General features: G+C 37.4%; 1 protein-coding gene across 4 annotated transcripts; it reads left to right on the forward strand.

Annotated features, from left to right (window-relative positions):
* Positions 1 to 5,664: 5,664 nt before the first annotated feature.
* On the forward strand, positions 5,665 to 20,669 carry LOC107880050 (eukaryotic translation initiation factor 2 subunit gamma). Of its 4 annotated transcripts, none has more exons than XM_047407654.1 (9): positions 5,665 to 5,869; positions 10,581 to 10,691; positions 10,814 to 10,875; positions 17,429 to 17,541; positions 17,619 to 17,721; positions 18,726 to 18,953; positions 19,041 to 19,259; positions 19,464 to 19,724; positions 19,994 to 20,669. In XM_047407654.1, the coding sequence occupies exons 2-9, from the start codon at positions 10,586 to 10,588 to the stop codon at positions 20,294 to 20,296; spliced, it is 1,395 nt and encodes a 464-aa protein (XP_047263610.1). In that variant the 5' UTR covers positions 5,665 to 5,869; positions 10,581 to 10,585; the 3' UTR covers positions 20,297 to 20,669. The 4 variants fall into 4 exon arrangements, with proteins under 4 accessions (XP_047263610.1, XP_047263612.1, XP_016582455.1 ...); XM_047407656.1 differs by having other exon boundaries at positions 5,758 to 5,869; positions 10,513 to 10,691; XM_016726969.2 differs by having other exon boundaries at positions 5,761 to 5,869; positions 10,576 to 10,691.
* Positions 20,670 to 21,041: the final 372 nt, after the last annotated feature.

The following is a 21,041-nucleotide window of genomic DNA, read 5'->3' on the forward strand; positions in this document are numbered from 1 at the left end:
ATAATAGCACAGATAGTGAATCCCAGGACAACTCTAACTGTGGGGCATAATAATCAAGCACGTAAGAATAAGTGGATCTCAGATCAAATAAGGCAAAAATCGACTAATGGCACATCAAGATCGTACCTGTGATAATAGCATTCAACAACTCAGCCTTGGGTCTAGCAAGTATGGCATATAAATAACCATACCCGCCACTTGGCTAGGATCCTGGCCGATCTCCTGTCGTACCTGACCCTAGGGACCACCCCTACAACCATGCATACCACCTCTAACTGGGGACGAAACTGTTCGAACCGATCAAACACTCTAAACTGAAGGATCTATCTCTTCACAACTGGGTCACTCTTTAGAGAAATAAACAAAAGCCCCATAACTATAATATGCTCCAGGCATTGTACTTAAACTAGAAGCTCTGCCTGAACCGAAATAACCATCACAACTAGAATAACCAGAACATAAACCTCCAGAAGGATGACCAGTTCTCTAGCCAGGAAGATCATTGAAACTGGACCGACCTCCATCAGTAATCTGAAGTGCGACCTGAACGGGCCTACTAGATTGACCTTGATACTGATACGGCTAGCACGGAAGGTACCTACCATGAGAACCACTATCTCTGAACCGTGAGCAACTACGACTCCAACTAAAACTATCCTAACATCGCGGCCTCTTATGAAATATCAACTATAACCATGAAATCATCCATATCATATCATATTACAAATAACTCTCAGCGAAGACACAAATCGAAACTCAATAACATCAATATCATAACATTATTTGTCAGAATTAAATCAAAAATCGTATTATCAATATCATCATCAATTGCCAAACTTGAACCAAAACTCAATATCATCATCAATTGCCAAACTTGAACCAAAACTCAATATCAATATCATAAATAATTGTTGGACTTGAACCAGAACTCTGTATCAATAAATCATCAGGTTTTGCCCGGAATTAACACCAACTCCCAAATACCAAACCATCATAAATATTATATATCTAATCTCCTCAATGTCTCAAAATACGTATTTAAAAAGGTATAATATCCATAAATAAGTCTACAAAAGGTAACACAAGTCTTGTCCTAAGGTGGGTCGAAGGGGCCTACTTCTAATTCCCAAAATCCATTCTAAGTCAAATTCTACTTTAGACTAGGCTAATGTATTTAAATTCAATTCCAGATGTTAAATAAGCCTTAATTATCCAAAATATAGCAATTCCACCTAAAATATGATCAACTAAGTCAATTTCGCTTATATTACAATTTAAAGATAGCCCAAATAGACCAAATAATACTAATTGTGTCAATCTAACCTTCAACACCTAAATTGCATCCCATATCTAGAATAATATCTTAATTATACTACGAAGTAACTCAATATATGAAGAAGGTAATCTAGCACACATGGACGCCGAAGAAAAGCCAAAGAATACGCTAAACTAATGATTTCCCCTTTTAAGAAGCTTCCGCAAGATGTCACGCTATCAAAATCACAATTTACTCATCAAAATGAGAAAAATGATACCCATCTTTTACCATTGTGCTTTGCTTTCAAAAATAACATAAAAATCTCATGTGGTGCTCGTTTATGGAATCACACTTTTCAAACTAAAAAATACCTCTTTATGCTCAAGGAACATTTACCCTCAGAATAGGTGAATTTCGAACTCAAACGGTTCTACAATCAACCCACAATATTCTAGGGATTTTGGAATTTAATAGAGATATTAACTATGGAATTTGATGAAACTTATCAAGAATTTAGAGAAAAAACGTGTTAATCGAGCCTACAAACACTCCGAAATTACCCACCAATGATTCTCATGTGTTAATCGAGTTCTGAAATTACCCACCAATGATTCTCTCTAGTTTTCACACTTTTTAGGTTCTACACACTTGAATATAGAAGAAAAATGGGAGAAATTGAGCTAAGTGAGGTTTTTATAGGCTCCCCAAGTGTTGCTTAAGTGGACATCGGATCGCTTAAGAGGACATCGCTTAAGCGACCAAGTGTCACTTAAGTGATACATGCTAATGCCACCTATGTCGCTTAAGCGCTAAAGGCATTGATTAAGATATACCTGTTGAGCTTAGCCAGGTCACTTAAGCAACCGGCATGTTGCTTAAGCAGCATTCGCTTAAGCGATCCATTGGGTGCTTAAGCGATGCACCAGCACCAACTGTGACTTGGAATTTTCAAGTCTCCATCAACCCCTCAAAATTCATCGAAATTCTGTATACACAAATAAACTTATTGTGTTTACTTATTGTCCTTTAATAGTTTTCTTTTTTTTCTCTACATTTTATGATTTTGATATACCTTTAAATGGCTCATGTTAATTACTAAGGTAATGAACTTTGCGACTAAGTGGAACATATTTTTCATGAACTTATGAGCAATTTTGAAAGTCTTTGGACTGATTAAGGTAGGATTTGATAAGAAAGTTAATTCTTGAAGGAAAATTATGATCTTTGAAATAGAAATATAGTGAAAAGTCTTCTCATACCTTTGACTCAGTGATCTATTATTTTACTTTTCAAAGCTAATAGAATACTCGCCAGTCGATTATCTATTTTCTTTAGTAATTTTTATTTTTGTGCTCAGATATGTTCAAAGAAAATTTATCTAGCAGCTTAGGCACAAAATGAGTTGGGTGAAGAAATATCTAGACTTACATACTAAATAAACAGGTAATGGAGTATTTGTGATTGTAATGGTCTATGGTTTCTCACATTTCAAAGTATTTTTATGTCCCTCTAGGGGTATACATTTTCTATTGGATCTCCTTATAGTCTTATTTTGTTTCTCCATCTATTGTATTTTTGACATATTAATAAATTTTTATCAACTAGATGGTATCATGTCAACTAATTTAATTCCTTAAATATAAAGGAAGACCTTTTCTGTTGATTATGATACTGTTATTTGTATGCTTATTTTTGCTTTTGTGTCATAGGTAAATTAGTTAATGTTAAGTCAAGTAGTGAGTGATGCTAGATGCATAGTAGTTATTGCTAATAGTTGAATAACTTATCATTCTTGACAACACATTAATTATAGTTATTGCTAAGCATGGGCCTTGCCCATCTAGTATATATGTGTGTGTGTGTTAGTGTGTTATAAAAGGTGATTTCGACAAGATAATTTTTTGTCATAATAGGAAAAATTGTAGGAATAAATTGTTATTCCTTTCCTCTACAGAGAAAACTTTCTTCCAAGTCACACCATAAGAGCTATTTATTATCTTTCTTTGATTCTAGATCAAAGCATAACATGTGTCTTGCAATTAAAGTGATCCAAAATTGTATGATGTCCTACTAAACCAACATAAACATCATTTTATTTCATTTAAATTATTTTTTAGTATTTATTCCCCCCCCCCCCCCCCCCCCGTTCACATAATCACTTGGTTTAATTTTAAATTAGAGATGTGTAGATGTATCAAAATATTTTTTAATTTTGTGATTTTAAATATGTAAAATAGGAGTTGCAATTAAAGAATTGCCAAGAAGAAAAAGAAACATTCTTTTTATAACAAACTAAAAAAGAAACTAAGTTAAACAAATTAAAATGAAGGGACTAATAAGTTTGTCTTTTCATTTCTTGATATATTTGCATTTTCACAATTTATAGTATGTGCTTATATAACCAAAACAAAGCAATCAGAATATTCAAATTTAAAGCATGCATTCACTTTTCTATGATTAATAGATTTATAATTGAAACTTTAAGCATTAATTACATGTTGGCTTGCAATCATTTTAATCACCTCAAATATATTACTCTTATAAGTTAATAGGTTTTGTAATTGAAACATTAAGCATTAATTACTTGTAGGTTTGTAGTAATTTTAAGGAAAAGGGACATAGGCTGAGCACTTTGAAAATAAATGACCCACAATTTGAAAATGTGGACAATTGGAGCAAGTCGGCCCAATTTATTTCTGATTTTTAGCCATTTGGCCCAATTGGACAAATTGCAATCTCTATACTCAATTGATACACTTTTGTACCATATTGATACACTTTTATACCACATTGATACACTTTTATATAATTATTGTATAAAATATGTATTTGTATTTAGTATCAAAGATTCATGTATTTGATATCAAATATTGTATTTAATTGATAAAAAAGAAGAGCAACAATTATAATGTTATAAAATCGTATTTGATTGTTAGAAAAAAACACCAATTGGAAGAATAGTTTTTTTTTTTTTTGTAAATGGAGTTGAAAAAAAAAAAAAAAACAGTGAAAAAAAAGACATAAAGATTTGTTTAGAAAAAAAGGGCAAGCAATGAATTTTTAAAAAAACTGTAGCAGCAATTTAAAAAAATAACTAAAAGACAAGAAAAAAACACGAAGGCAGTAGCAAAAAATGGCCTACATGGCTATATTTTGAAAATTCAAAATCAATGGCTACTCGGCAACAATTCTTTTAGCCGAGTGATTATTCTTGTTCATTCCCCTAATTTTAATCACCTCAAGTCCAAGATAAAAATTTTAAGATTTCATTTTTTAAAAATTAATATATAAAATATATTTTACTCATAGTTTTATTTAATGGGTTCGATATTTTCTCAATTTATTTTTTTAAAATTAAAAATCTACCAAATCTATGATTTTAATTAAAGAAACCTAATAATTGATGTTTTTTTGATTTCTAAAAATTCATTAAAATTCATAAATCAGCTAAAGGATTGAAAACTATCTTTTTATAATACTTATTACATTCCTAAATAATCTAAAATTTAAAATTTATTTAAAACATTAACAGAAAATGTATATATTTGTACAAAATAAATAATGTATATTTTCGCTATATTTATTCTAATTGTTATTTTAACAAAGATATATTAAATAATTTTAATTTTTATAATATTGGATTTGTGTTGTCTTCACTAGTGTGTGTATATAGATATATATCTATCTATCTTGAGCTTAGTGCTCGAAAACAACAAGAAATTAGCTTAAGGATTACTAAAAAATGTGCTAATAGTAGTGAAAATCCTGTAGGTAATAAGAAACTTAAAAAATAAAGCCCATTTTTTTTTTTTTTTTTTGAAATCTCACTATGGTAATGCCAATAAAAATTAAAAATGGGAGATCCAAAGTAATGAGAAAATGACTTGTAACTCATACATGTATAATTTATTAGGAAAATAAAGAAGAATAACCAAATGTTATATTAATTAATAGTAATTGTTTTGTATTTATTCTAATTTTTAATTGAAAAAGATCAAATACATGTTACAATTCAAATACTGAGTCGTACACAACACCAACTAATGATATTTGTTTTTTCAGTGTTGAATATGATAAGCAAGGTAGTAAAACTATAAAAATATTAAAAGATAAGCAATGTTTTTGTAATTTAGTAGGTGTTGATCATTAAAATAAAAAATATATTTATGTTATTTGAAATTTTTAAAGTTGAAAATAGAGTTAAGTTGTGTTTGATGATAGTATCTTGGAGTTACAACAGCAACAAGTCCAGTGTATTCCCACATAGTGGGTTCTGGGGGTAAGATATACACAGTCCACATCATTACTTTAGGAGAAACAGAGAATCTTGGAGTTAATATTTATAAATTAAAGATATTTTTTAAGAAAATATAAGAAGCGACTTTCTTTTTTTAAATTAGAATTTTATGACAAGGAGGTAGGTTGTTTTATGAAAATAAAAATTTAGGACTTCTTTTGAAAAAAAGAAGGTTAAAGGGTGTGTTTGGTACCAAGGAAAATGTTTTTCAGGTCTCAAAAAGTAAACATCATCAGCCAAAATTAGATTACACTTCACGCGCTCTCTCATTTGCACTCTTGACGGCTGTCGCGCACCCTTTCCACCTTACTCCGGTAAGTCCACCGTCCTTCTTCCAGTCGACGGCGTTGCCGCTGAGCTTGTCTTCTCCTCCATAGATTTCATTTTCAAATCGAATTTATTTTGTTGTTTTATTTTCACTGTTATTTTCTGCACTTCATTCACCTATATTTACTGTTATATAGTTGTATTCTAGTTTTCATTTCATTACTAAATGTCTAATGGGATTAGTTTGTTTAAAGATTAACTGATTAAGTATTTGGTGAAGTGAGATATTTGCTATTTGGGTTTTTGTGAGTGTTTTGATCTGAAGTCTAAGCGCTCTCGCTTATTGAAATCAGTTAAGTTTGTTTGTCAGCTAAGTTGCGCGGACTCTTCACTTTCGATGCCGCACCCATGTCGGATTCTCCAAAAATACACTACTTTTGGAGAATCTGGCACGCACAACTGATGTTTTTGAAGAGTTCGGCAACATAGGTTGTCAGTTGCTTTGTCTTGACTTGCTATGCTAATTGGAAAGCATATGAATTCCACCAGAAAAGAAATTTCAGATGTGAATTAGGAAGTGAAGAAACTCTAATAGATGACTCATCAATGGTAGTCCTTGCTTTGATCTTGTGACGACATTGCATTTCTATTTTGAAGTACAGTTTTGTGTTAACAATTGCCAGTAGTTTTTGCATTTGTTTGAAATGCAAATAGAAATGGTAGTCCTTGGGATGCACGCCCTATTCATCATGTTCTGGCAGGTAGGGGCTTATGTTTGTGATTTGTTATGCTTGCTTGTGCGTATTGGCTCATTCTATTCCGAGTGGAAGCACAAACAAAATGAGAGAGTAAATGTAGGAAGGGGGAATTTTCTAGTTTTTTTGAGTGGTTTCTTTGTTCTCTTATTTGGACTGAAAGAAAAGAGAAATTTCCCCTAATATATGTTGCAGTTTCTGGCATTTATGTTTGTCACGTTGCCATGCTGTCACCTATCAATTCATGTTTGGCAAAATTTATAACAAGCTCTATCGACTCTAAAATACCTCGTATTACCGGCTTTGGATATGGGGATATTGTGCTGAAACCATATTTACAAGTGAAATAGAAGAACATTGCTCCGGAAACCTTAACAAAAACCTATGGTGTTTATCACTAAAGCAATATCTTCTATGTATCTCTGGTCCAAAAACAGAAAAGTCTAAAACAATTCAACTTAATCCCCTGAATTGAACTGCTAACATCTTGAAAACATCTGGACTTTCTCTCTTTCCATATTGTCCACTAAATGCTTGCGGGGACAATCTGGCATTTATGTTTGTCCCATTGCGATGCTGTCACCTATCAATTCATGTTTGGCTAAACTTATAACAAGCTCTATCGACTCTTAAATACCTTGTATTATTGGAATACATATATATATATATATATATATTATATATATATATATATATAATATATATATATATATAATATATATATATATATGTATATATGTAACTTTTTTTATATATTTAACAAAGCAGCACTCAGGTTGTGCTGAAACCATATTTACAAGTGTAACAGAAGAACATTGCTCCGGAAACCTTAACAAAACCTATGGTGTTTATCACTGGAGCAATATTTTCTATGTATCTCTGGTCCAAAAACAGAAAATTCTAAAACAATTCAACTTAATCCTCTGAATTGAACTGCTAACACCTTGAAAACATCTGTAATTTCTCTCTTTCCATATTGTTCACTAAATTCAAGCGGGGACAATCCCCCATCTATCTCTGTGTGTCAATCCTGCACCTGCTTCGTCCCAGCTAAGCAGGACCTCAGTAATCTTCCTTGGCATTGTCCAAGCAATACCTCTGATGCTAATGAAGATCTTCCACAGCATGTCTGTGACCCTACAGTTTATGAATAAATGGCTGACTGTCTCAGCTTCTTCACCACACATGTAGCATTCCGAGTGAGTATTGATATTTCTCTTGCTAAGGTTTTCATGAGTCAGCACCACTTCCCTGGCTAACACCCAACTAAAACATGCTACTTTGTGGGGTATTTTAACTTTCCAAATCTTCTTCCATGGCGAGTTTACCATCTGCTTATATGCTGAAGAAACCTTGAAGCTTCCGCTACTGTCTACTTGCCGCCAGTGTCTTATCGTTTCCCTGCTGTATACCTTTGAATTCTTCCAGTATTCTATACAACTCTACTAATTTATCCACTTCCCAATCATTTAGATTTCTTCTGATCTGGAAATTCCATCCGTATTGACTATGCTCCATCTACTGTTTTCTCTTGCTGTAGATCTAGGGCATAAATGTTTAGAAACCGATCCTTTAGACAAGAATAGGTAAGCCGTTTGTCCTCCCAAAAGGATGCATTGCTGCCATTAGATACCCTAATAGTGGTGGTATCAGCCATCATTAGAGGCCACTGTGTTCTTATGGACCTCCATAAACTCACTCCATATGGTGAGTTTACTTCCTTTGTTATCCTCACCATATTTAGCTCTTATTATGTCTACCCAGTAAGCTTGAGAATCCTGGGAGTATCTCCACAACCATTTCAGTTTGAGAGCATCACTCTGTCATTTTAAATTCCTGATGCCTAACCCACCTTGTTTGTTCCCACACATCACGTTGCACCATTTAATTAAATGTAACCCTTGTCCCTCCTTATTTATATTCCACTAGAGATCCCTCCTAATCTTATCAATCCTCTGAATAACCCCACTTGGAATGGGAAATAGAGACATCATATAAACCGTCATTGCATCAAGTATTGAATTAATGAAGAGTGATTCCACCCATCTCAATCACTGATTCCCAAATCTCTTTGGATTTTGATTTGGCTCACAAAGGCATTCCTAGGTATGTAGTTGGCCGTGTACCTGTTTCTCTTCCCAAAAGCTGAGTCAGAAGTTTCATATTAGGCACTGTGTTGATAGGATATGAATGACTTTTTCTCCAGTTGATATGCAGCCCTGACATGCCGTCAAACAGAACCAAAATAGTTATAAGTACTCTGAGCTGGTCCTCCTGCATCGCAAGATTAATTCCTCTCTGATTGGAGTGTGTTTGTTTGGTTACTCTTTAGTGATAAGGTTCTGTGAAGAATGAAGAAAAGTCCCAAATTGGTGGTTAATGAGATGGGTGGACTCTTATAAGGCTTGGGCAATCCTTCTCCCTTTGAGCTAGCTTTTGGGGTGTAAGTTAGACGCAAGACCTAATTTTACATGGTATCAGAGCACAACTCATCTCACCCAATGTTGAGCCCCCAAATTAAAAATTTCCCACGCGCCAGATGTCGATTCCTTGGCGTGAGGTGGGGGTGTTAAGAATGAAGAAAAGTCCCTATTGGTGGTTAATGAGATGGGTGGACTCTTTATAAGGGCTTGGGCAATCCTTCTCCTTTTGAGCTAGCTTTTGGGGTGTGTGCGCGCACAAAGACACACACACACATATATATGTATGTATATGTATATGTATATATGTGTGTGTGTATCAGATAAGTAGGTTTGATTCATTAAGCATCCAGAAGATGCAAATGAGTTGCAAAAAATGGAGTTAGCTCGTTTACAAAGTCACATATCTCCAACTAAAATTTAAGGAGCTTAGAAGATCCAAAGACATATGAGAACTATTCAGTTAATAACCAAGCAAAAAGATTAGGCAAACATCTATTTTTCAAAAATGTAGTTGGGATTTGAGATCCCAATAGAGCACTGATGGATTTTCCAACTCTCCACGGTCCCCACCCTCATAACATCTTTGATTTTCAGGTCATTGCCCAAGCCACTCCAAACTTGCACAAGCGCATAACCCGTACACACGTTATTACTGGATAGTGCAAACTAAGTAGCTTACACTTTCTATCGTATGTACAAATATCTACTGGACAATGCAAGAACAGTTCTACTCAATTTTCTGGAGTGTGAGACCTGATAGCTATCCAGTTAAGACATGCTACTTTTGTACATATCTTGGTTTTATTTTCAGGTCCATTCCTTGGTCCCCAACAAATATAATCTGCATTTTCCTACATCTAACTCTGGGTGCGAGCAACTTCCCCAGAAATTCCCGCATGCCATTTAGCTCCAAATCCTTGCAGTTCCTCTGAAATGAACATTCTAGGAGTTGCCGTCTCTCATTGACGAAAGTAGCCTCTGTATTACTTGCAATTTGGAAAAGGACAGGGTAATCCAACTTCATTGTTATTTCCAGCCCATTTGTCCATCCAGAATAATGTTTGTTTTCTATTTCTTACTCTGATATGAGTCATGCTGCTGAATTCATATTGCTTACTAAGTACTAATGTATTTCTATGGTCCTATACCGTGGGAAAAAGAACTGATTCTAGTACACCAGGATCTTGTTTCTCCATGCTTTGCTTCTATGATCTTTCTCCATAAAGCTTCCTCTTCATTATTGTACCTCCAACGCCACTTCATCTCTAGGCTTTTGTTGTGTATTGCCAAATCCCTAATGCCAGAACCTCACACTCCTTAGGTTCTGCATTTGGTACCATGAAATATAGAAACAAACCTTTCTGTAGGAGATTAAAGCGTGTACTAGATAAGGAATGATATTCTTCTTGGTGACTTGGTCAAGCAAATCAATTATTCTTAATGATGAAGCTCCCTTATTTATGATTCTATGCCTTGTGTTTGTTCTTAGACTGATTAGTTTTCTCTAATAAGTCACGTGCAATTTTGTTGAGGACATTCGCTTTCTGTTCCAAATTACTTTCTGGATTATCGAAGAGCAGCCAAGATGTCTCGAAAAGGACTGATGGAGCAGGACCTGAGCAAGTTGGATACAACACAGCTGCATCCACTTTCTCCGGAAGTAATTTCTCGTCAGGCTACGATTAACATTGGTAAACTGTCTGTTGAACCTTGAGTGCTTTGTGGTTTCGTATTCTGTATATTGGAGTGAAATTATTCTGTTTTTTTCTTTCTAACTTTCTTTTTCTGTACTGAATTTAATTTCATTTGCCAGGTACCATTGGCCATGTGGCTCACGGAAAGTCAACAGTTGTAAAAGCTATATCCGGTGTGCAGGTATGTTGTTATTTCAGACTTATAATGGCATTTAATTGAACTGTGCTGGGTTTGTTCTTTTCGTTCATAAGATTCCTGGTGGATGTCGCCGTCTCTTTTGATCACTTTTTCTTACTTGAATACAGATAGTGCGTTGATCTTACTAAAACGTCACCATAGTTTCAGATTGCACCATAATTATAGATAATCCATTATGATTATACCCATACGTTGACTGACAATTTTTAGTGTTTCATTTTCTACAATTGTGTAATTGGTCAATTTTTTGAAAGAAACTGCTTTTCGAGGGTTTCTCATTTTGCTTTTTGTTTCTTGTATGGTGGAAAAAAATAAACTCAATGCAATATTTCCCTTATTTAGCAAGTATACCTATAGCTTAGGTTGCTGCTATACCTATAGCTTAAGTTGCTACATAAGATGGAGCTTATTACAACAACAACAAACCCAGTATATTCCCACATAGTGGGGTCTGGGGAGGGTATAGTGTACGCAGTCCATACCACTACCTCAAAAGAGGTAGAGAGGTTGTTTCCGATAGACTCCCGGCTCAAGATAAAAGGCAGTATATAGAAGCATCCAAAGCATAGAACATGATAAAATAACATAGGTACGACATCCACAAAAAAAATTTTACATTGCCAAACAAAGGACACCGAAGTCCACCTAATTACGGACTACTACTTATCCACACCCTTAGCCCTCTATCCTAATGCTTTTTCTCCATATCTTCCTATTCAGGGTCATTTCCTCAGCCAGCTGTAACTGCTCCATGTCACGTTTAATCACTTCTCTGTAGTATTTCTTCGGTCTACCCCTATCCCGCTTGAAACCATTCAAGGCCAACCTCTCACACCTACGAATTGGGGCATCCGTGCCCCTTCTCATCACATGACCAAACCATCTCAACCTCACTTCTCGCATTTTATCCTCTACTGACACCACTCCCACCTTCTCCCGAATAATTTCATTCCTAACCTTGTCAGCCCTTGTGAATCCACACATCCAACGCAGCATCCTCATTTCCGCCACCTTCAATTTTTGGATATGAGAATTCTTAACCGGTCAACACTCCGCTCCATACAACATAGCAAGCCGAACTGCAACTCTATAGAATTTACGTTTCAGCTTGGGGGCACCTTCTTATTGCATAAAATTCCCGAAGCGAGCCTCCATCTCATCCAACCTGCCCCAATACGGTGAGAGAATCCTCATCTATCTCCCCATTTCCCTGAATCGTAGACCCGAGATACTTAAAACTCTCCCCCTTGCAAACTGCCTGAGAATCCAACTTCACTACCACCTTCTCCTCTTGCCTCGAGTCACTAAACTTGCACTCCAAGTACTCCGTCTTGGTCCTACTCAACCTGAAACCTTTATCTCCAGGGTTTGTCTCCAAACCTCCAGCTTATCATTAACCCCTTGTCGCGACTCATCAAACAAAACTATATCATCCGCGAAAAGCATACACAAAGGCACCTTGCCTTGTATATTCTGCGTCAGCACATGCATCACCAAAGTTAATAAAAACGGACTAAGAGTTGATCCCTGGTGCAACCCTGTCAAGACCGGGAAATGCTCCGAATCTCCTCCCACTGTCCTTACCCGAGTCTTTGCTTCCTCATACATGTCTTTAATCGCTCTGATGTACGCTACCGGGACCCTCTCACCTCCAAGCATCTCCAAAGAACCTCATTAGGGACCTTGTCATAGGCCTTTTCCAAGTCAATAAACACCATGTGAAAGTCCCTCTTCCTCTCTCTATACTGCTCTACCAGTCTCCGCACAAGGTGAATTGCCTCAGTCGTGGAGCGACTAGGCATAAAACCAAATTGATTCTCTGAAATAGACACAATCTTCCTCAATCTCCGCTCCACCATCCTCTCCCAAATCTTCATCGTGTGACTCAACAACTTAATACTCCGGTAGTTATTGCAACTCTGAATGTCACCCTTGTTCTTAAATAAAGGAATCATTATGCTCCATCTCCATACCTCAGACATCTTTGTTGACTTGAAAATATTGTTAAACAAGTTGGTCAGCCACCTCAACCTTGACTCGCTAGAGAACTTCCAAAAGTCTACCGAAATCTCGTCGGGCCCCATCACCCTGCCCCTTCGCATCTTGCGAATAGCTTCACTGACCTCTTCTACCTTAAAACGCCGACAAAAGCCAAAGTCGCGACACTCTTCGGAATGCTCCAACTCCCCTAACACAAGACCTCTGTCCCCCTCATCATTCCAGAGCTCATGAAAATATGACTGCCATCTTTTCTTAATGAGGGTTTAATGCACTTTACCTGGTCCAGATCACAGCCTTCCGCTCCCTAACCTTGGCAAACCTAAACAACCTCTTCTCCCCGCCTTTCTCATCTAACCCCTTATACAAACTCTCAAATGTTGCTGACTTAGCAGCCGTGACTGGTAACTTAGCCTCCTTTTTAGCTAACTTGTACTTCTCCCAGCTCACCCGCTTCTCTTCTTCATCCTTACTCTCAACCAACTTAGCGGAAGCTGCCTTTCTTCGTCTCTACCTTCTTTTTAACATTTCTATTCCACCACCAATTCCCCCGATACTGGCCAGACCAGCCCCTCGAAACATCCAACACCTCCCTAGCCGACTCCTTGATGCAACCAGCAGCCCTATCCCACATACTGTTTACGTCCCCCCTGCACTCCCACACTCCTATCCCCTCCAACTTCGCCCCTATCTCCAAAGCACTAACCGGAGTCAGACTGCCCCACCTAACCCTAGGCTGACCCTTACCACCTCGCCTCATCTTGCCCTTCTTGATAACCAAGTCTATCACCAGGAGTCTATGCTGAGTCGCAAGATTCTCACTCGGAATTACCTTACAATTCTTACATAATGCTCTATCCCCTTTCCTAAGCAGCAAAAAGTCAATCTGAGTCTTGGCTATCCTACTACGGAAAGTAACCACGTGCTCTTCCTTCTTCGAAAAGATGGAATTCACTACCACCAACCCAAAGGCCCTCGCAAAATCCAAAAGCGCAGCTCCCTCATCATTCCTAACCCCGAACCCAAAACCCCCATGCACATCATCGTACCCTAACGGCAAAGACTTGATGTGCCCGTTGAAATCCCCACCTATGAAAATCTTCTCCGAACGAGGCACGCCTCTAACCACCTCGTCCAAAACCTCCCAAAATTTCTTCTTTTCCTCGTCCAGGCCCACCACTACAGATGTTCAAAGTAAACCCCCCCCCCCCCCCCCAAGATCAACTTGATAGTCATAACCCTATCACAGACCCTTTTAACCTCTACTACCTGCCCCCTAAGCTGCTCGTCCACTAAGATGCCTACGCCATTCCTACGTCTTTCACTACCTGAAAACCACAACTTATATCCATCTACATCCCTCGCCTTGGAACCTACCCACTTGGTCTCCTGGACACACGCAATATTAATCTTTCTCTTCCTAGGAATCTTAACCAGTTCTATCGACTTACCCTGCAAGGTCCCAATATTCCACGACCCTACCCTCAAACTATCAACTCTCTTATCCCCTCCCTTAATACCTCGCACTCCGCATCTCGTCCCTAACTCAACACCAGCCCTCGAGCCCACCCCTAGCCCCCCAGGACCCCCAAGGCCCCAGGACATGACCCTATTCCACCATGTGCCACCCAAGCCACTACTCAAGACGGATTACAACGAAGGCTACAAACAACAATAAGCCAATAACAACAGAAGGCACACGCACAAGCACAAAATGCAACCAAAATTCCAGTACAACAGATGCTAGCAGAATAAAGATATAAAGAAATAAATAACAGATAGCGGGCACGCACAAAACACACACAATATCTGCCAGTACGCAAAATCAGGCTCAACTTAAAATCACAAGAAACCGAAACTAAAATTACCAAGGAACTAAACTGTGAGGGCAACTAAATAGTAAAGTTCAGATGTCACCGGGGTTCCGTGTATGTTGGTCACGGCAATTTTACTGTCGAAATTGGTTGCCGGAAATATAGTCACCGGAGAGAGGCCGGTTGTTCGTCGTCAGAATGTCGCCGGAGCTTCTTCTTGACGTTGCCGGGACCTTGTCGCAGGCTGACGTCTTACCCACTGTTTTAACAATTTTTAACTGGTTTTGGCCGGTGCTTCACTCTTCCACCGTCACTGGAGCCGAGCCAGCGGAAGCCTAAATCGGCCGGCGATAACAGTAACTGGCATCGAACTGGGGAGAAAGAAGGGCTTGGGGAGAGAGAGAGGACGGGGGAGAGATAGTGACCTTACCTGTTTCCGGCGTTACTACGCCGTCGCCGGCGTCCGCCGGTCAGTCAAGACCGTTTAAAAGTGTACGTTAAAAGTAGGAGAGGAAGGGAGCTTATTAGAATGGAGAATTTTGGCTAGAGTAATCAACTTTTGAGGTCCTTGATGATATTCATGTGATTGTGACTAGGTAGCTCTCAGTGAATGCTCTAGCATGGTGATGACCAAGTCTTTAGTTCTATTTTTTCCATGGGTAACGTTTAATCTTTATTTATAGAACTAGCATCACCCTGAAGAGTTACAGCCAAATAAGATGCCGTCTTTACAAGTCATGTAAGAGCTAATAAAGTGAACAATGGACAAACATCATATACATTTAATGGAGTCATGTTGGTATTGTCTAGAACCTCAAATATTATTAGGGAGTGTGATTAAAGCAAATGTGGAGAGGAAGACAAGTAGATATCAAAGGAAACAGTAGTAGTACTCATCTGGTAAAATGGGATGTACTTACTCTTACCAATAGACGGGGAGGATTGGGCATAAAAGACCTGAGATTGCATAATAGGAGCCTGCGACAGACGTGGTTATGGAGGTACAGTAATGATGATATGACACTGGAGAAATTTCATTAATCAGAAATCTGAAATGGAATGCCAATGAATCACTAAAGAAGTGACAAGTACTTATGGATGCAGTGTATGGAAGAGCATTAGGTATCTGTGGAATGATTTTTGGGTGAATGTGGTGATTTTAGTGGGGGATGGTAGTAAGACAGCTTTTTGGGAGGACCACTGGATTGGTGACAGTAGTTTGAAATCCACTTCTTCTGATCTCTACTCTATAAGCTCACAAACCCGCAACCAAATAAATAAGTTTGGAATCAAGGGTGGAACCGTAACTTTAGGAGAGCTCTAAATGATTTGGAAGTAAAAGTTTTGTTACCATTGATTCAACTTAAAAGGAACTTTTGGTGGAAAAAGGGGGAAACCAGATACTCAGATGGAGACTCGGTAACAAAGTTAATTTGTCAATAAAATCAGCTTATTGGTTTATGAATTATAATTAGCTCCATGAACAGGGTATGGCCTTGGAAACTGATTTGGAGAACAAAAATTCCAGTAAAGTTATCTTGTTTGTTTGGTTGGTGGAAAGATATTTAACTCAAGAAAAGCTACAGAGAGAGATCCAGATTTGTTCAAGGTGTCTACTATGTGGGTCAGGAGGGTGAAAGCAATGAACGTCTTCTCTTACATGGTAAGACAATAATAAATCTGTGGCTCATGTTCTTTTGTATTTTTGGCATAAATTGGGCTATGCCTAGTTCTACTGTGGATCTTTGAATCATTGGACGAATTTGGGAAAGAGAATGGAGAAGAAGATTGGTGGAAGATCATCCCAGCATGTATTTGGTGGACAATATGGAAAGAGAGGAACTCAAGACATTTTGAAAATACTAGCAATCCATTCCAAAAGATTAGGATGAGTTGTCTTAGTTTGTTCATTTTTTGGTGTAGCAGAATTTGTTGGGGGAAGTAGGAGATTTAGTAGATTTAATTGATTCCACCTAGGATTTATAACAGTGTTCAATTCTGCACATCTGTAATTTATGGTTCACTGTACAGCTAATGTATTGTTTATATTCAAATATACATACTTATTACCTTCTCCCAAGAAAAAAACTTGCTCTGTAGACTCGTTGTGGCTCTTTAAATCTCGAATCCAAACCTCCCTGTTTCTTTGCATATGTTTTTCATTTGACTAATCTTTTCCCTGTTACTTTGCCATACAAGATCTCTGCATAGTTTGTCAATTCTTTCGATTAAACATGGTGTATTTAATTTAGGCAATGAGTCCAGAACTGTGTTCTGAGAATTAGTCTACTACCTAAAGAGAGATATTGCCTTTACTAGTTGGAGAGTTTCCTTGTACATCTCTTTGATACACCATCCTAAATAGAAATAGAAATGGACTTGGCAAAGAGCCAACATTGACCTAAAGTGTTAGCCAAGAGATAAAAAGGCTGATGGGGTTGTCTGTTGACTGGTCTAGAGAGAACGGAGAGCCTCTCTCTCTCTCTGAGTCCTAAAAATCCACACATGATCCCAATAGGTCGTTGGTTCTATTTAATTTTTCTTGTGCAGGCTGCTTCCTTAATATTTGTATGTTACTATGGATAGATTGTAGGAAGTCTAGAACTAACACAAGTACTTGCAAAAAAAATAATATTTCACAGTAATTGAGAAGCCGAGAAGATGTTGCTTTGGGCGGCTTTACGCTATTACCCTTGAAAATAACCATTAATTATTCCCTGCAGACTGTTCGTTTTAAGAATGAGCTAGAGCGTAACATTACCATCAAGCTTGGGTATGCTAATGCCAAGATATACAAATGTGAAGAAGAGCGCTGCCCTAGGCCCATGTGCTACAAGTAAGCTTTTAAATTTTAGAGAAAAGTGTACTTTTGCTTCATCTGATTTGTTGTAAGTTAAACCAAAATCCTTTCAGGGCATATGGAAGTGGAAAAGAAGACAGTCCCATGTGTGATGTCCCTGGTTTTGAGAGCTGCAAGATGAAATTGCTGAGACACGTGTCCTTTGTTGATTGTCCTGTAAGTATTTCATATGCCAATCTACTGTGTAATCTTGTTTGCATTTTGAAGTTGATATACAAAGCGAGAAACCTTTGTTATATACAAGTGAAGATGAATATACCCTAGAATATCTTAGCTATAGCAATTCTGGAAGAAAACCTAAATTGATATATCGAAGACAGCCTTTTCCTGTAATGTTACTGCTTTATTTGTACGGAGCTTCATCCATTCCATCAGAGTTTCATTGTGAAGTTCCTCTTAGCTCTGACTTGTATTTTGAAGAAGGCTAATAATTCCCCTGATTCTTCCTGTTTTTAATTTTTCTTAGAAGAGCAAGTTTCTGTTTGGTTTATTTTATTTCAAGTGTCATTGGTGAATCCCATCTCAGCATTTTCGACCCTACAAGTTTTTAAGCTGTTTATTTTATTGTTCCGTTGACTGAAAATCTCTGCATCTCTTTGATGGTTTTGGTTTCAAATATCTGAGCCCATGTGGTTTGTCAGTTTATTCTAACTTGTCTATGTTTAGATACTGTACTCTTTAGGCGTAAGGGTTCAAGCGAATGACATTTATATCATTAAGTAAAAGGTATTTTTTCATAGAAGGGGAATCTGTTTTTATGTTTCAAATTACCATTGACTGCTTTTTTTTTCCCCCCTCAAATTCTTACGTTTGAAATTAACATTGGATGCGTTCAACTAATTATGGTGAAGATGGCTGAGCATCTCTTCTGCATGCTGTTCCTTTTTTTTTTTTTGATGAAGTCTTTTCTGCCTGCTGGTTATATTGCATCTAGTTTATCTATAATTTACTTCATCTCTTCACGGGTAGTTTGCGAGTGTACATTTTTAGTATTATAGAAGATGTAGTTGATTGATATTATCCAGGTATAAAACTTTCCCCTACATATGGCATGTTGTGTTAGCTCTTTTGGTTCGTTGATGATAAAATTATTGTCTAATATCTATGAGCCATTTGATTTTTTTGGACAAGTGTGTATATTCTGCGTCTTTTGCTTGCAGGGTCATGATATTCTCATGGCTACCATGCTTAATGGAGCAGCCATTATGGACGGAGCATTACTTCTGATTGCTGCCAATGAGAGCTGTCCCCAGCCTCAGACTTCTGAACATTTAGCTGCTGTTGAAATTATGCGCCTCCAACATATAATAATTCTTCAAAATAAGGTTGATCTTGTTCAGGAAAATGTTGCCATCAATCAGCATGAAGCCATTCAGAAATTTATTCAGGTTAGTGGTATATGGTATTGGTTAGCCTTGCATTGTCTTTGTGCATTATCTATGAGGCTATATAGTGATATTCAACACCATGTTCAGGGAACTGTCGCTGATGGTGCCCCAGTTGTACCAATATCTGCTCAACTGAAGTATAACATTGATGTTGTTTGTGAGTATATTGTGAAAAGAATTCCGATTCCTGTGAGGGATTTCACTTCACCACCCAATATGATCGTTATTCGGTCATTTGACGTGAATAAACCTGGTTTTGAAGTTGATGAGATCAGAGGTGGCGTTGCTGGTGGCAGTATTTTAAAGGTGTTTTTAATTTCCTTTTAACTAGCTAATACTCTATGCTCGCTACATCTCGTTGGTCATATAGCTTTGTGATTGACATGTCACATGACAGACCATTCTTTTTATCATCTACCGTAGTGGGGTGCTTATTCTTAGCTGGACATTTAAGAAAATCTCATAGCAGCATTTACATACTAGGTGTCAGCAGTTCGATTCTTTGTGCAGGGTGTGTTGAAGGTAAATCAATTGATAGAGGTTCGTCCAGGTATTGTTGTCAAGGATGAAAGTGGCAACATTAAATGTACCCCCATATATTCAAGAATCGTGTCATTGTTTGCCGAGCAAAATGAACTACAATTTGCTGTGCCTGGAGGACTTATTGGAGTTGGAACAACCATGGATCCAACACTGACACGTGCTGATCGATTGGTGGGACAAGTTCTTGGGGAGGTTGGGTCACTTCCTGAAGTTTTTGTCGAACTAGAGGTAAATGGCTTGTTCAAAACAGTTCAGAATAGGATAAGCTAAAATGTGGCTGTTGATATCTCCTATTTACTGTTTTTTTTTTAAATGAGTATATTATAGTTTTGTACTCTGTTTTCTGTTGTAAAGTATTATCTTTTCCTTTTCCTAATTTGTTGTTTTTAGTTAACTTATATAGTTAAGTTGGCTCACTACTTAAATCCATTTAATTTTCTAAGGCCATGTGCTTGCATATCCTTCATTGAATCTAGTGCTACTCCTTTGCAATGCAGGTGAATTTCTTTTTGCTCCGTCGTCTTTTGGGTGTGAGGACAAAGGACACAGAAAAGCAGGGTAAAGTTTCAAAGTTGGCGAAGGGAGAAATCCTTATGTTAAATATAGGGTCTATGTCAACTGGGGCTCGGGTTGTTGCTGTTAAAAATGTGTTTGCGAAACTGCAGTTGACATCCCCAGTGTGTACCAGCAAAGGTGAAAAGATTGCTCTTAGCCGGAGAATTGAGAAGCACTGGCGTCTTATTGGTTGGGGTCAAATTCAAGCTGGTATTACTCTTGATGTTCCACCGTGCCCCATCTAAGTGAATGGTTGGTGTCAAATTCAAGCTGGTATTACTCTTGATGTTCCACCGTGCCCCATCTAAGTGAATCGAATTAGTCAGTTTCTGAAAGAACGGGAATTAAGTAGTGAAACAGCATAAGACGGTATTAGATGTGGGAAGGCAGGAAGTTGCTGGGAACAATTTTTGTCAGGTGGAGAAGAAAACATTATTTGAAGTTCTCGATACTTTTATGATCTGCGATATTTTACTTTCCCTCTCATTTTATATTCTCCCTCTCATTTTTCTTTGCCTTGTCAAAATGGTGTTGTACCTTGTAATTCAATAGTTTGGATGGATAAAATGAGTTCCATCGGAAATAGTGAGCTTGCGGCAGCATTTGAACCACCTTAAATCTCTTCTTGTTTATAATTGCTTTGCATTATATGCCACTGAAGTGCAGAGATTTTCGAAGACAGATCTGGGTCGGCACTGTTGATTATCGCAGAATATTAATTTCTATCTAAAACTAAGGTTGTAAATCATATGAAGATTACACACGTCATAAGTTATAAGCCTACTGGTTTAGGTAAATATTTGATGTCAAGAGCTTATAATGACTTCCTGATTAAGATAAAGGAATTAGCCGTTTCTCTATATTTAACGACTTGAAATTTGATGAAATATGTGAAATTTGTGGTTTCGTGATTTGACTGTTTTATCCTTCTTCGTAGTTGCATTGTGGTATTTTTGGGGTGTGGGTGTGATTGACACGGTTTCTGATGCA

The sequence above is a fragment of the Capsicum annuum genome, chromosome 1 (genome assembly GCF_002878395.1).
Source record: "Capsicum annuum cultivar UCD-10X-F1 chromosome 1, UCD10Xv1.1, whole genome shotgun sequence".
NCBI lineage: Eukaryota > Viridiplantae > Streptophyta > Magnoliopsida > Solanales > Solanaceae > Capsicum > Capsicum annuum.